The sequence below is a fragment of the Nyctereutes procyonoides genome, unplaced genomic scaffold, assembly GCF_905146905.1.
Source record: "Nyctereutes procyonoides isolate TBG_1078 unplaced genomic scaffold, NYPRO_anot_genome, whole genome shotgun sequence".
NCBI lineage: Eukaryota > Metazoa > Chordata > Mammalia > Carnivora > Canidae > Nyctereutes > Nyctereutes procyonoides.
In genome coordinates, this window is record NW_026575082.1 from 16,830,971 (window position 1) to 16,845,384 (window position 14,414).

A 14,414-nucleotide genomic window follows, 5' to 3' on the forward strand; every position below is an offset into this window, starting at 1 on the left:
TTGGTGGCTCAGTCACTTAAGCCTCCGACTCTTGGTTTTGGTTCAGGTCATGATTTCAGGTCATGGGATCAAGCCCCATGTTGGGCTCCACGCTCAGCGAGGGGTCTGCTTGTCCCTCTCCCTGGCTCCTCCCCCTACTTGCATGCTCTCTCTCAAATAGATCAATAAATAAAATCTTAAGAAATAAATAAGTAAACACAGCTGGTTTTACTCTAAAAATATGATCTGGTAAATTATTTTTAAGTTATTACATCTCTATCAATTTTTGTGGATTACCTACTCCAGATTTTTTTAATTATTTGACTTAATATTGGATTACAACAAATTACTTTTAAAAAAACTTAAAAACCACTGAAAGTGGATACTGGATTTGTATTCGTAAAAATATATATATGCATTAGAGAAATAAAGACACTAAGCTACTAAATAAATACGTAGCATAGCTAGAACTCTGTTTTTGGATTTTGTTTTTGTTGTTGTTTTTGTCTTAAAGATTTTATTTACTCATGAGAGACACAGAGAGAGAAGCAGAGACACAGGCAGAGGGAGAAGCAGGGAGCCTGATGTGAGACTTGATCCAAGGACCCCAGAATCACGCCCTGAGCCAAAGGCAAATGCTCAACCACTGTGCCACCCAGGTGTCCTTGGAACTATGTTTCTGAATCTTGAAGACAAAATATCTTTGTTTTGATGAAGAACCCCGTACAAAACATTTTTTTGTAAAAATTTTTTGGATGGGAATTCAGAAAAAAAAAAATCAGAAACAATTATTGAAACCGAAACAGGCCATTTTAAAAGAAACAGCAGTGAATTATCCTGACATAAATTTTTAATTCATGCCAGGTGGGCTTGCTCCTAACTCCACATCCAGAATAACTGTACTAAGTAGGAATAACACTAAAGCAAACTGGTGTATTGCGGTTGGCAGAATGTGTTACATTATCCTCAAAATTATCTCCCCTCCCCCCCCAATGTGCATTCACTCTCTCAAATAAGTAAAAGCTAATAAATAAATAAATAAATAAATAAATAAATAAATAAATAAATGCAGGTGGTATAGCAGCGTTTGTGCAGCATGCCCCACGTGAGATACAACTAGCTGGAGGAAGGGGGGTCAGAGAAATCTCAGGAACTGCCCGACAACGGAGCCTGGTGGGGATGCAGCTCTGCACATGAGAGAATCATCATCAAGCTAAACGGAGAATTGCCTAAACAAAGATAAACAGGTGGGCTAGAATGTATGAAATGCATGGTGAGGGGGCAGGCTCAGGAGAAGGAAGGAGTCGTCAAGTCAGGTCGAATACCAAACTTTTGGTGGCAGCAGAGGCTGGGGACAGGCTCCAGTCTCCCTGTCACACGGCCCCAGAGCATCTGTGAGTTATCCCAGAAGCTGAAACACTTGAGGAGGGGCTGGGTTTGGTGGACTGGAATGCAGGCAAGAAACCACAGCTAGAGACAAAGATGTAGAAGTTAGCTGCACATGTATATGGGAAGTGAAGCCACAGAGTAATTGAAGTTTCCCAGAGAGAAGGGGGGTGGGGGGAGCAGACTGTTCCCAGAACAGAAGCCCAATGGCTGCTCCAGCAGCCGGGAGAAAACTGAGGAGAGTGAGCAATATTCAACACTTAGGGTAGAAAATGCTTTTGTAGGAAGACCTGCCAATCGTGTGAAATGCTGTGGGAGGAAGGGTGGAGAGGTCAGTCAAGGTAACGACCGCAAAATGTCCAGTTGCTCCGACAGTAAGGAGGGGGGTGTGATGAGCGGACACTCCAAGGTGGCCCAGGGAGGAGGACACGACCCCGAAGTGCCACCAGCAAGTGCCTGCTCAGCCATCAGAAAGGCAGGGACAGAAATGGGCAGAGGGTGGGAGATTCGAAGTTTGGGGTTTAAACAGAAGGGAGGAGGTGAAGAGAGTTCTCAACAGGAGGGAAGAAAAGAAAGGAACGGGAAGAGACGAGAAGCCTGCAGGTGGGTGGTCTGCAAGCGCAGGGTGCCCGTCCAGGTCAGAAGGGCACACACACTGGCTTCGGGTGCACGCTCAGCCCTCTGTTCATTTCGCTGCTTTAGAGTTCTTTCCTTCCCTTCCCCACCTCCCTTTAGTTCTCCTCCAGAGGCTGAGTGAGCAGCACTGCAACTGCAATTTAATCTGATCTGCCTCATTCCAAAAGGCAGCGCCTCAACTTCTTCAATGCTAATCCTAAAATCCTACTAAGCCCAACATTTCCTCTGGATGAATGGCCGCCTCTAATGGAAGTACACGCGCTGCACACAGCCCACCTGCACGCTCCGCAGGCTCAGGGCAGGGCTTTACGCTTCCCTCCTCAAGCAAATAGTGTGAGTGTTACATTTCATTCCACCAAATCTGTCTTGGAGCTGTCCCTTTATCTTATATTCTAGACCAATCACTGTCGGATGCGCAAGGTAAAGGTAGTTAAAAAAGAAGAAGAAAAAAAAGATTTTTGATATGTTCTAAGATGGTTACAAAAACCTCAAATGTGTAAGAAATGAAAGCACTGGACCTAGACTGAAGTCTGCTCCTGTTTGAGCATTTATAAAACCCAGTTTGGGTGCCAAGAAAAAAAGGCTTTTCCTAAAATCACCACATCAGGCTTGGAAAGATAACTACAGGTAATGTATTTATAAAGTAGATTAACCAAGTACTGCCCCTTAAGAACCACCCAATATTTGCAATGACTACTGTAAGGCGCCATGGCCCCCTTGGGGAGCCTAAAATTGAGATGATCACATACACAATGTGCTACTAGAGCCATGTGTGTTCTGTAGGTAATTTTTTTCATGAAAAGACACTGAATTAAGTGTTGTCAGATCAAATAAAGCATCTTTTTGCATCGGGATCAATGCTCGACGATAAGTTCATACCTTCTGGATGGCAGTGAGATAAAACAAGTTACTCAAAATAGTAACAAGATCATCAAGGAATGCTTAGAACACTTAATTTAACAAACTTTTCAAGGATCTGATGTCTATTAATTACAAGCCAAATCTTAGGTACTTTATATACAAATTCCCCAAGAAAAACGACTTAGTTTTATTGCCTTAAGTTAAAGCAATTAAGATGGTCTTTCTAAAAGCATGCTGTATCTGAACTGAATGACGGATCAAAGTATCCCTAAGAGACACAGCTGGTATTAGGTGCCTCAGAATGCAATACAAAAAGGATATATCACCTATTTGTATCTAAAAATTCAACCTGGATCTAATCAAACTCCTAGGAACTATGAAATAAAGAGAAGCAAATTAAATAATGTCAAAAGGAAGCAATTACCCACATCCAGAAATGTGGATGACAAACTACAGGACACGTAACCCAATATTTCCAAACAAAACAATATCAAGTTAAAAAAATAAAATAAAATGGAGGGAAGGCTACTATAGAGTAAGAGATTTAAGTTATACAAAAGCCAAATGCAATGCAGATTCTTTCCGGATCCTGACTGGAACAAACCAACTTTGAGACTGCCGAAATAGTATCACAAAATCGTCTTGCTATTTTCATCTAATAATAGCCATGTAAAAAAATAAACCCGATTAGTTGATGTGTACTTATTATTTTAAAAAGAGAAAGATTTTTGTCTGTATAAATACTGCAACTCAAGATTTTTCAGTGACTGAGTTACAGAGCTTCTCCTAGATTGTTTAAGGAAGAAAGAGGTAGGCATCCTTCCCACTATCAAACTCAGGAAAAGAATCACATTAAGTCATACAAATACTCCTAACAGTTTCCAGAAACATCACTTTTTTTTTTCTCCTCCTTTCTTCCTTATTTGTTAATTACTGGCAGAGCTGAGTCAAGCACACAAGAGCTGGAGGTCCGCCAGTCCTGTGCTCTTCCTTGCACTAACGGGGTGGCCCTCTGCTCTTACCTTCCCGTGCTCCTTCCTCACGTGAGAAATGTAAACATCCCTCTGCGTGAACAAGCGGTCACACTCCCAACACGTCCACCCGGGACTGGCCACTTTCTTGGGTTCCATGGATTTTTTCACAGGTGATGGAGATTTCTTTTCCAATTTCTCTTTCCCGTTCATGGATCTGGTATCCTCTTTGTTTTGATTTGCTGAATTTTGAGTTGCAGGCTTAATGCTCAAAGGCAAGTTTATACCCAAGTTGGGAGGCCCTTCAATACTTTTCAATGTTCCATGCATAGACTATGTTACAAAAAGAAAAGAAATATATCTATCACAAATGGTTACCACTGAGAGAAGCACAAGTGGACTATCTTAACACATTACAGATATTCCAGTATGATTTTATTTTCATTCAGAGACATTGCTTATTAGAGCAAGAAGAAAACCTAAGCAAAATATACACTTAAAAAGAGACAGAGGGGAATTAACCTTTACGGTTGCTCTAAATTATCTGTTTCTGGTTCCAAAGAACTTCTTAAAGCTTATTTGCTTGTGCCATTTTTAAATTCTTAAAAGGGGGGGGGGCCTCCTGTGTGGAGTCCAAATTATTCCTGGCTGTCTATCCTTCCCCAGTGAAGGAGTGAGTCCTCTCTGTAACAGACTCTTTCTGGGAAAGAAAACTCTTTCTTTCACAGCTCCCCAGAAACGTGTGACTAGGCTGATGCACAAGTAGGTATTCAAGACCCCCAGCCAATCACCTCTGACAAACACCTGACACGAGCCAAGCTTTATCCCTCCCTTTCGTACCTTCCATGTTCTTGGGATACTTGTAAACGTTTGGGTTTTTGGGGGGGTGGTATCAATTATCAACATCCCTACATCCTATTCCAGTCTAGCCCTTCTTACCAATGCCACCCAGGCTTATGGACTGTACACAGTAGATACTCAAAAAGCCTCTTATAGCTATTCAACCGTTTATCATCATTAACATAACAGCCACAATAGCTGTCCCACTTAAGCTTACAGGATTCCAAATTCTACTGGGGCAAAATTGGTGCCATCTGATTCTAAAGGTCAGCGTGCTTTGCTTTGTGTTCTAGAAGCAGAGTCAAAAAAGGGGGCGGGGGGGAGGAAGCAAGGCAGTCTGTGCCTCGATGTAGAATTTATCTTTGAACAAAGCCTTCTCATGGGGTCAGACTTCAGGCTTAGTCCTGAACCTACAACCTACGGAAAGGCACATTTCCTCAAGGGCTCTAGGTCTCCTGCATCCCACAGATTCACACTGAAGAGGTCTCGATTCCATATTCTTTCCTAAGTGAGTATTCTTTCCTAAGTCAGTTAGAAGTGGTTCCCTCATGGTACTCTCCCCATCATACCTTCTCAGGCACGGTCACTTCTACCCAGAAGATCCTTAAAATGGTCTTTTAAGAAGGGCCTGGGAGAATGTCTAATGTTCTCTGGCGAGATGTGATCATGTGACAGCCAAAATGCCACACGCGGGATTCTCTGCCACCTTGCAGGGCAGAGGCTTTTGGGTTTCAAATATGGCATTTTTCAAAACAGAAGCCAAGTTTTTACCTTTTTAACCATTTAAAACCCAAAAAAACCAAAACCCAAAATCTCTTAGTAAACTTTTCCTATGTTTTCGGCAAATACATTTTTACTAACTAAAAAGTTGAGGAGAGAGTAATGGATTATTCTTCTTTGGGATGACCTTATAGTGCGACACAAAGGCAGCAAAAAAGTTCTCTGCCTTGACAAGAAGGCCACATATGCTAAAATGGGAATTTCTAATTTGCTCGTTCCATCTTCACATCATGAAGTAAAAATAACATCGTTTATTAAAAACAAAGATCTTTTTTTAAATAAAAGAAATACAACTTAATTCTTCTTAATTCTTCTAGAACTGATTTTTCCTTAGGTCCTGTAACAACAAATAATTTAAACGTTTGTAACTTGAAACTCTGCTTTAAATGTAAATGCCAACATGCAATATAGGGATCCTACACAGTGAATAAACCTGCATTTTGGCAGAAGAAATGATACAAATTGGATTAAATTAGACAAATAATGATCTACCTTTAAATGAATACGTATGGGAGGGAAACACTGTTCCTTGCTTGCCCTGCTTTATCCTAACTTTCTCCTTGGGAAGCACAGGTATTAGGTCATATAAATAAAACTCACAAGAACTAGTACAGATCTTAAAAATAAAAGCAAAAATAGGGTGCTCCTAAAACGTTATCTTTACTCTTACCCATCTCCCAAACACGTAAAGGCAGGAAATTTTAAATGTATAGAACATACGTGAAATGAGAACATAAGCGAATATTCCCACTGTTTTTTGTATCATGTAGTCTCATAAAGGTTCAGATGAATAAAAACAATTCTTTCGTCCTGTGGCCACATGATTTTGCCACTCCTCTTCAGTCTCTATTCTTGGAACCTTGTATTCCTCCAAATTCACTATTAACACAAGGAAGACCCTAACCACAAGGTCGATGACCCCACTTCCAGATGTAAAGAGGAGTTCCAGAAAGCAAATACCTTAAAAGCCTCTTAAGAAGTAACTTTTCTTTTTTTTCTCTTTTCCCCCCTGTATAAAATATGTTAAAATATCTGGGTCTAATTCCAAAGTCACTACATTTTTATGAGCGGTTTTAGGGTTGGTTTTTTTCTTCTTTTTTCCTGATTGTTCACTAAATAAGTATTTGTTGTCTGGATAGTTTTATAGTGTTAGTGAAAACCTTTAAAATATCTTAAGAGGATTTTACTGTACTTCAAGTGATAATGATGAAGTGTATCTCTCATGCAATGATTCATCCTAGTAATGCCACAGAGCCACTACCTCAGCCCAGCCACCAATGAGCAGACCCTCCAATGAGCAGATATCAGGTACTCTGCAATAGGTAGCTGTGCTACGTGAGCTCACATATGCTTAACACAGGAAATTTCAAGGATTAACAGTCTATTCATTTTTAACTAAGATGAGACTAGACTAATTCAGAGACCTGATTTGCTCTTGAAATTGACCTTTCTTAGATCCTTTATTAAAAAAGAGAAGAACTACAAGAAAGATGGAGTTCATGATATCGGGCCTGCTGGTGCTTTCTCTTTTTAAAAAAGTCGTCTTTTTAAGCTGAGAGCTGATGGATATTACCTCCTAATCACAAAGGAATAAAATTGCTTAACCTCTCACAGTGGGCAGGTAGGAGGCTAGGACTAAGCACTGTCCTTCATGAGCTTACAAGGCAGTAAAGAGAGTTAGGTGCTCCTTTTGGGGGCTGGAGGGCGAGGGTTATCCAAACTGGACATTTACTCATTTCACTAACTGAACACATGCCAGGGACCAGACACTGTGCTGTAGCCAGCACATTTTACTGTCAATTTACATGCAACCTTGATAGGAAGAAAAGACCGGGGGGGAAAAAAGATCTAGGGACATCAATTATAAAGTAAATTTAGCCACTTAAATAATTTCAAGGGAAAGCCTTCTTTTTCTAAATACACTGATATTTACAAGGAATTAAAATATAATTCATCAGAGTTAGCTGGCTATTTCTAAATCCTATACAACATGGACTGCTCAAAAAAAGTAAACTTCATAGTCGTCATTTTCACATGTACAAAAAAAAAGAACGCTACCACTTTCTTTTTCTTTTGGAATAAGGGCATTCATCTGTTGCTCTACATTGATTTTCACGGTATGCACATCAGGGCTCAGGAATAAAAAGCACCACTCAAGTGAACATATGATGGCAGTAAATTGCTCTGTACCAACAACCAGCTTCCATCCCTTCCCTTGACAGCATGCATGCTTTCTCCTCATCCGCAGCTCGGCCTTGACTTGTGATCAATGAATGGCTCTGAGATTTACTTAAAGGACACAAGAGATGCGCACACACCTTGATATGATCCATCATGAGTTGCTTCTGTGCATATAAAAGAGAACAGTCTGGACACTTGAAAACAGACACCTTCTGGTTTTCGATGTGTTGGTCAAAGTGGCGATACAGCAGGGTTTGCAGGGTAAATACAGTGTCGCACATGGAACACTTATATATTATTCTAAAACAGAAGAAGTGCGTGGAAATGTCAGTCAGCCCTCATGTCTGAAGCCAAAGGAACCGCTACTTTTACATCGCATCTCAAGAATTCAGGCGGCAGAAGCAAGGAGGACACATAAACATGGTTAAAAAAAATAATAATAAAAAATAAAAACAGTTTAGCTTTGAAATAAAACTTTGGGAGGCAAATGGCATCACTTGAGTGCCGATCCACCTTAACATTTTGAGTAAAGATGCATTCCACCACATTTGCATTGAAGTCTAAATTAATGACCATTTTACCACTTATAGATCTATCACTGACACTTGTTTGTGCAAGATCTTCACTGGTTACTGTAACAGAGAGCAAAAGCGCTCTTGATTTCTTTCTTTCTTTTTTAAGTATTCTTTAAAAAAGCAAACAAGGACTGCAGCTGGACAGTGGTCCCCGAACTCGCAAAAGAATCTGCTAATGAACTAAGTGGGCCTGTTCAGCTCTGACTCCTGCACAATTTCTTACTTGTCCCAAGTTTTCTGAGTTAGGAGTGACTTTACATTTAAACTGCAGTATTTCTCACATGTCCTCAATACGGAAAGCCATACACCAGTAAACAATTCTATACCCACCCCCCGCCCGCCAAAAAAAGAAAAGAAAAAAAGAAAAATCCACAGCACTGTTGCTTAAATACTTGAATGTCTATTGTGCTTAAAATGGGTGTACACTGTCTACTACAGATCATTTTTGTGCCTGCCATTGCTGCCAGGCAGCTTTCCTAAACTTATTCAGGAGACCTAAGCCTTTTGCACATAATCTTTTCTATCCAGCCATCAACACCTTCCATTGAAGCCCAGGCAGCAGGGAAAGTCCCTGGGACTGACCTCCACCTACAAGGTATTCCCTGGTCGCTCAATATGCCATAGTAGGTCCCCTTCCTTCTGTGACTATCCTCCGGAGAGGCCTAGGGACACCTGTGCCTCCCTCTGAAGAATGGCTAAGAACCCACACAAAGAATCCTAGGGAGCAGCTCAGGAAAATGGCAGAGAAACACAGACTGAAGGGACAAGTCACAGATGGAAAAAAGCAGAGCTGAGATTCCATTTGCTATTTCCACAGCACAGCCAAAGAAAGGAATGCCTCCTGAAATTGCAGGTCTTTCCTCCCAGAGTCTTTTCAAGAAAGCACTTCTCACTTTGTAGCTCTCGGTCAAAAACTTACAGATTTAGCTTTCTTTTCCTTTTTCCACATAAAATTTATATGTTTAATTGGACCAAACAGCACGTGTTTTTACAAGGTCTTGACATATTGGTAATGTAGCGCCGATCACAAGCACGCCTGGGCACGAAGGGTATTTTGGAGGACTTCCCTGTATGGCTAGCTCAGAGGAGGCACCCATTAACTGTACCAAGTGTGACAAGGATGTCCATTTGTTCACTATTATAAATAGCTTCGAATTGAAAATAGCCCAAACATCCAGTAATAGGAGTCGTTAAGTAAGCGCAACTATGTCTTTTTTTTTTTTTTAACAAATTATGCTACAGACAAGCACCAATGAATGGAAAGAGTCTCGTGGAAATTAAAACAACAGGGGAAAAGACAGTATACACGATACGTCCACATTTTTTTCAAGGTGAGAAAAGATACAGAAGCTCACACAACTGTCATCGTCACTGCCGGATGATCCTACAAGTATTCTTACTGTTTTGCTTGTCCATAGTTCTTGATTTTTCTGTAATTAGCAGAGAGCAATAAGAAAAAAAGAACAGCCTCAGGAAAACAACAAAGATTTACTAGCTAGGCTAAGAATTTTTCTCAGGCTTCTATTCTTACATATTTAGAAATAACTATTTCATGAAAAATGGCTTGGCCCATTTTATTCGTGCTACATTCCTTTGGGGAGGGGTTTTGTTTGCTTTGATTTTTTTTTTTCCTTTTGCTTTCCACTGACTAACAAATTAAGTATAAAAGAGGAGATAAACTATTTACTCAAGCATTTTTCTGAGAACAGTTTGCTGGTATGAGATTGGAACACCGCCCCGCCAACTGCTAATGAATATAAAGGGGGAGGGGGTGGCTTCATAGCGGAGAAGCCAGGCCGACACCAGTCTGTCTACATGGTGGAGGTCAGCATTGCCATTAGAAGCTCAGGTAGGCACTACGTGTCCCTGATGGGACACGAGAAGCCTCCTGCCAATAGTGCATGTCCTGTGTCCAGCTACGAGAAAGCAGTGATGGATGGGGGTCACCCGGAGAACGAGGGGCCGGTAGCCTCTTTCGGATGGCCAAAGACATAAGAGGCACGGAAAGAGCCAGCAACTGTTCCAGGCGAAAGAACCCTGATGAGACAGGATGATTAAATGCAAACCTGCTCCTGGATAGGATTTTGAATCCGAAAGGAAAAAAAAAAAAAAAGTTTTCACCTCTTAGAAAAATTTTAATGGGACCCTACCCATTAGGCAGTAAGGTAATCAGCACCAACCTCTGCCTGGGAGGGGTGAATGGGGGTGACGTACGTGGGCGACATTTTTGGGAGGAGAAACAGAACACACTCCAATATTTATGTCGTGCTGCCCCATGATTCCTAAACATGAAAGAGAAAAGGAGAGACAGAGAAAGAAACAGTGGGAGGAAATGTCAAGCATAGAGACAACTGGGGAATCTGGGTGAAGGGATGTCAGAGTCTCTCTCAATTTTTCTGTAGGATAGAAACTATTGAGAAATGTTAAAACGGTGCTCATGTTAAAAAACAAAGAAAACAAGCCCGAATAAATGAACCTCACAGACACAAGAGATAGAACATGAAGATGGAGCAAAGTCCCTGACTACAAGGGAATAAAACCACAGGAAGCATCCAGGCAGGGGACAGAAGACGTGCAGGAAAGGCTCGGGCACAGTGTGGCAAGGGAACAGAGAGAAACACGGTATGGCTGGATCCCCAGGCTGTGGGAACACTGGGGGAGGTCCTGTCGAGTTGTAAAGAGTTCTGAAAGCCAAACCTGTGCATTTGATTGAATCCTACCCTAGTTGCAAGACTGAGGGAATGGTTAGATACGCAGACTAAGGGGAGAGGGGAAATGGGATGAGGAGGGGACTAGAGAGAAGAGGGGAGGGGAAGAGGTTAAAAAGAAAAAGGGGGGCAGTGGATAGAAAGCTAAGACCAGGGTATCTGGGTGGCTCAGTCAGTTGAGCATCTGACTCTTGATCTCAGCTCAGGTCTTGATCTCAAGATCATGAGTTCAAGTCCCGTGTTACGCTCCATGTTGTGCCCAACTTAAAAGCCTGAATACAAGAGCCTACTTAGTAAAAATAATAAAAGAAAGAAAGAAGAAAGCTACAACCAAATACCCACACTCAGGTCCAACTTAAAGTCACCTAACCTCTCCAGAATAGTGTGCAACCCTTGAAACAAATGTAAAAACGAATGGAATCAAAGATTCTAAGCTCTGAAATCACTGCCACAAACCTTCGTTACCACTGACCGAATCCAGCAAACAACAAGCCGCACATCTCCAGAAGGTGAACCATTTCACAGCCAGGCTCAGAAACGAGAGACTCTACTTCAAGTTGCATAGAACCCAGGGCCATGGTTCAACCTCAGCTGCATGTGACTCCAAAGCCCTCCACCGTGCCACCGTTTTAATTCTGTACACACTTTACTTCTTAGAGGCAGGTTTAAAAACTGTGTCTCTTATATAATTCTAGACTCTGGAGTTCTCTCTTTTCCATTTATATGCATTTAGAGTGGCAAATAAAAGGCAGGCACAAAACAGCAAAAACACCTGCTGTTCATCAGTTGTCAAGGAAAAGATGAAAATAGACACAAACCTCCATCACCTCAAAATCCAGGAATGGGTGTTTAAAATGATCTGGGATTACCCAGAAAAGATTAAAGAATGTTCACCATTTTCTTTTAAGACAGCAGGGTAACAAGCCTGACCACATGCTGAAACACAGCACTGCAACAGTGCCTGGCACTTAAGAAACACCATAGATGTTAAATAAAAATCTTTAAAAGAAAAAAAAATGGAAGTAAAATCTTGCGCTTTGCTTTTTTTCATTTTGAGGTGGTGGGACTATGGGACTTTATGGCTATATTTTTAGACCTCCATGTAGTCTCTACAGAAAATGGGAGAGGGTTATTTTTCTATTCATCTTTAAAAATCAATACACATCATGTGCATAATGATAAGGCATTTATTTGCATAACCACCTATTAACCAAATTCTGCTAGGAGATTCCTATACCTCCGTCTCCACTGTCATCGGGGCTACTGATTTGGGGGGCTAACATAAAATAGAGCAGAGTCAAAAGGAAGCTTCTGAATCAAGTGTAAGCCAGCACGGCATAGGAAGGCAGGCTTTACGGGACCCTGAACAGGGAAAGGTGGTGGGAAGAGCGATCCCAAGGCACGCTGCAGTACAGTCTTGACACACGGAGCCGGACGAGCAGCACCTGGTGTCCCAGCCAGGCTGCAGGTGAGGAAGGACTCGCTTCGGCCAAGCACCGTCATCACACTGAATTAGTACAGTTGAGTTCAAGTTCACTGGTTTGGCAGTTTTGTTGTATTTCACCTATATATATATTTTTTTAAGTTTTATAGTTTAAAACATAGTAGTTGATGAGTATCTTCAAAGGTGGTATTTATTAAAGAATCACTGCAGTAAAAATAATTTTAGGAAAATGCTGGAATAATTTTTCCTATGTGTTACTCAAACCACGAAAATAATGTTTTACGGTCTTAATCATTTGCTGCCCTGTATTCATTCCCAGGTAACACCTACTATTCCAGACTTCAGTAAAGTTTGTTTTATTTATTTATTTATTTATTTATGTAAAGAACCAAATTAAAAACTGTACTAACTAGAGGCAAGATATTGCTTTGGTGTCTAGAAGTCTTACTACCTTGAATAGTGAAGACCTTAGAATTGACTTAAGTCCATCTTCAAGGTCAAGATACCAAGTTACATATGGGGTGACCTAACCTGCAGTGTGTTTCATTTTGAGGATCCAGAGTTCACAGTTAAGGTCTTTCTAGAACAGAATCCCATTTTAGCCTTGTTTTTTCAGTAAACAGGGTCACACCTATAGTGTTCAGTCATTACTATTTCCCCAAACTGTTACCACAAAAGCCAGATATATATATATATAACATGGGCCATCTATACGTCTTCCCTCTGATACTTCCTTGATTATGGGATTATGGGCAAACAACCAATAGCTTTGGGCAGGAAATCTAACCTCACACAACAACCAAATTCCACATTGCCATAAATAATATGGGAATGAAATGAGCTTAACCACGAGTACCTAATCCCGTACTGGGTACACAACAAAGAGGAAGTATGGAAAGGACCAGAGGTACTGAGCCCCTCTGTGCACCAGACACATTTTCAATGTCACCTCCTTTAGCCTCACAAAGCCTGGGACATAAGGACTACTCTCACTTTATGGGGGGGGGGGGGGGGGATGATCTTGAAACAGAGCACATGATGGTCCCAGACCTCACAGCCGGTGGGTGGATGGTGGGACTTGGAACCCAAAGCCCATGCTCCCACTTCTCTGCTAAGCTGCCTGTAACGCAGGCAGGCAGCCCTGTCTGCTCAAGTACCACTTCATTATTAAAGACTCGACAAAGGAAAAATTGACAAAATTAAGAACAAGATTAAGACAAAAATGAAATCTGCCCTTGCTAATCAAGGACTTATACTGGCTAGGAAGTTAAATTCAGTAACCAGTGTTTTAAACTGACTTAGTATTAAGGCTATGACGAAAAGCATATCCTATAAGAAACCATATTAAAAAAAAAAAAAAAGATGACAGTATTTTACAGTTCTCCTAGAACTTTTTTGTTAAAATCATCTTAAGAAAAAGAACAGAAATTGATCAATATTCACTCGCTTCATAAAAACTGAAGATAAGAGCATAAATAATAAGTGACATTTTTGGACAGAGGCTTCACCTGCAAAGATCTGAACAGTTTAGGTAGTGATGAGCTAGCAACCGTACTTCATGGAACATCAAAGTCTACGTGGCGGCATAATTCTTTTTATCTTCAGTTTTATTCCACAGAACTACTCCCTCCTCTAAATCACTAACAAAGCAGTGGCATAAAAGTCAGAAGGCAGCAGGACTTACTTTGGCTCTCCTATCTTGACGCCAGGATGCTGTGTGTAGGCATGGGAATGTGTGCTTGGGGCAGACTTAAACGCCATGGGACAAATAGGACACTTGTAGAAGACTTCACAGTGAGAGCCCTGGATGTGAGACTTCAGAGCGGCCACGTCAGAGTACACGACATTGCAATGGACACACCTGCCAGGAAAACAAACACGCGGTCGTCAGCACGGGGCCCTCACGCACGTGCACCGTAACCGTAAAAGTCACGTAGAACGAGCATGTTTCAATGGCCTCTAGGAAGTAGGTCTTTTTTTTTTCTATTTATAACAGATTAAATTATTTTTATATATTTAAGAAGGAAGATCATGAAGAAGAAAAATAAAACTA

The 14,414-nt window shown here is 41.1% G+C and overlaps 1 protein-coding gene across 14 annotated transcripts in view; it reads right to left on the reverse strand.

Annotated features, from left to right (window-relative positions):
* LOC129514481 (zinc finger protein 532) overlaps positions 1 to 14,414 on the reverse strand; it is a 107,536-nt gene that overhangs the window by 23,987 nt on the left and 69,135 nt on the right. For 12 of the 14 annotated variants that reach the window (XM_055333066.1, XM_055333057.1, XM_055333065.1 and 9 more), the window contains 3 exons: positions 14,046 to 14,222; positions 7,772 to 7,934; positions 3,885 to 4,166 (listed from right to left, as the gene is read on the reverse strand). The exons of 1 other annotated variant lie outside the window; for it this stretch is intronic. In XM_055333066.1, coding sequence (XP_055189041.1) covers positions 3,885 to 4,166; positions 7,772 to 7,934; positions 14,046 to 14,222 — 622 coding nt within the window. The remainder of the gene's footprint in view (positions 1 to 3,884; positions 4,167 to 7,771; positions 7,935 to 14,045; positions 14,223 to 14,414) is intronic. One more of the 14 variants, XM_055333068.1, reaches the window with a different exon arrangement.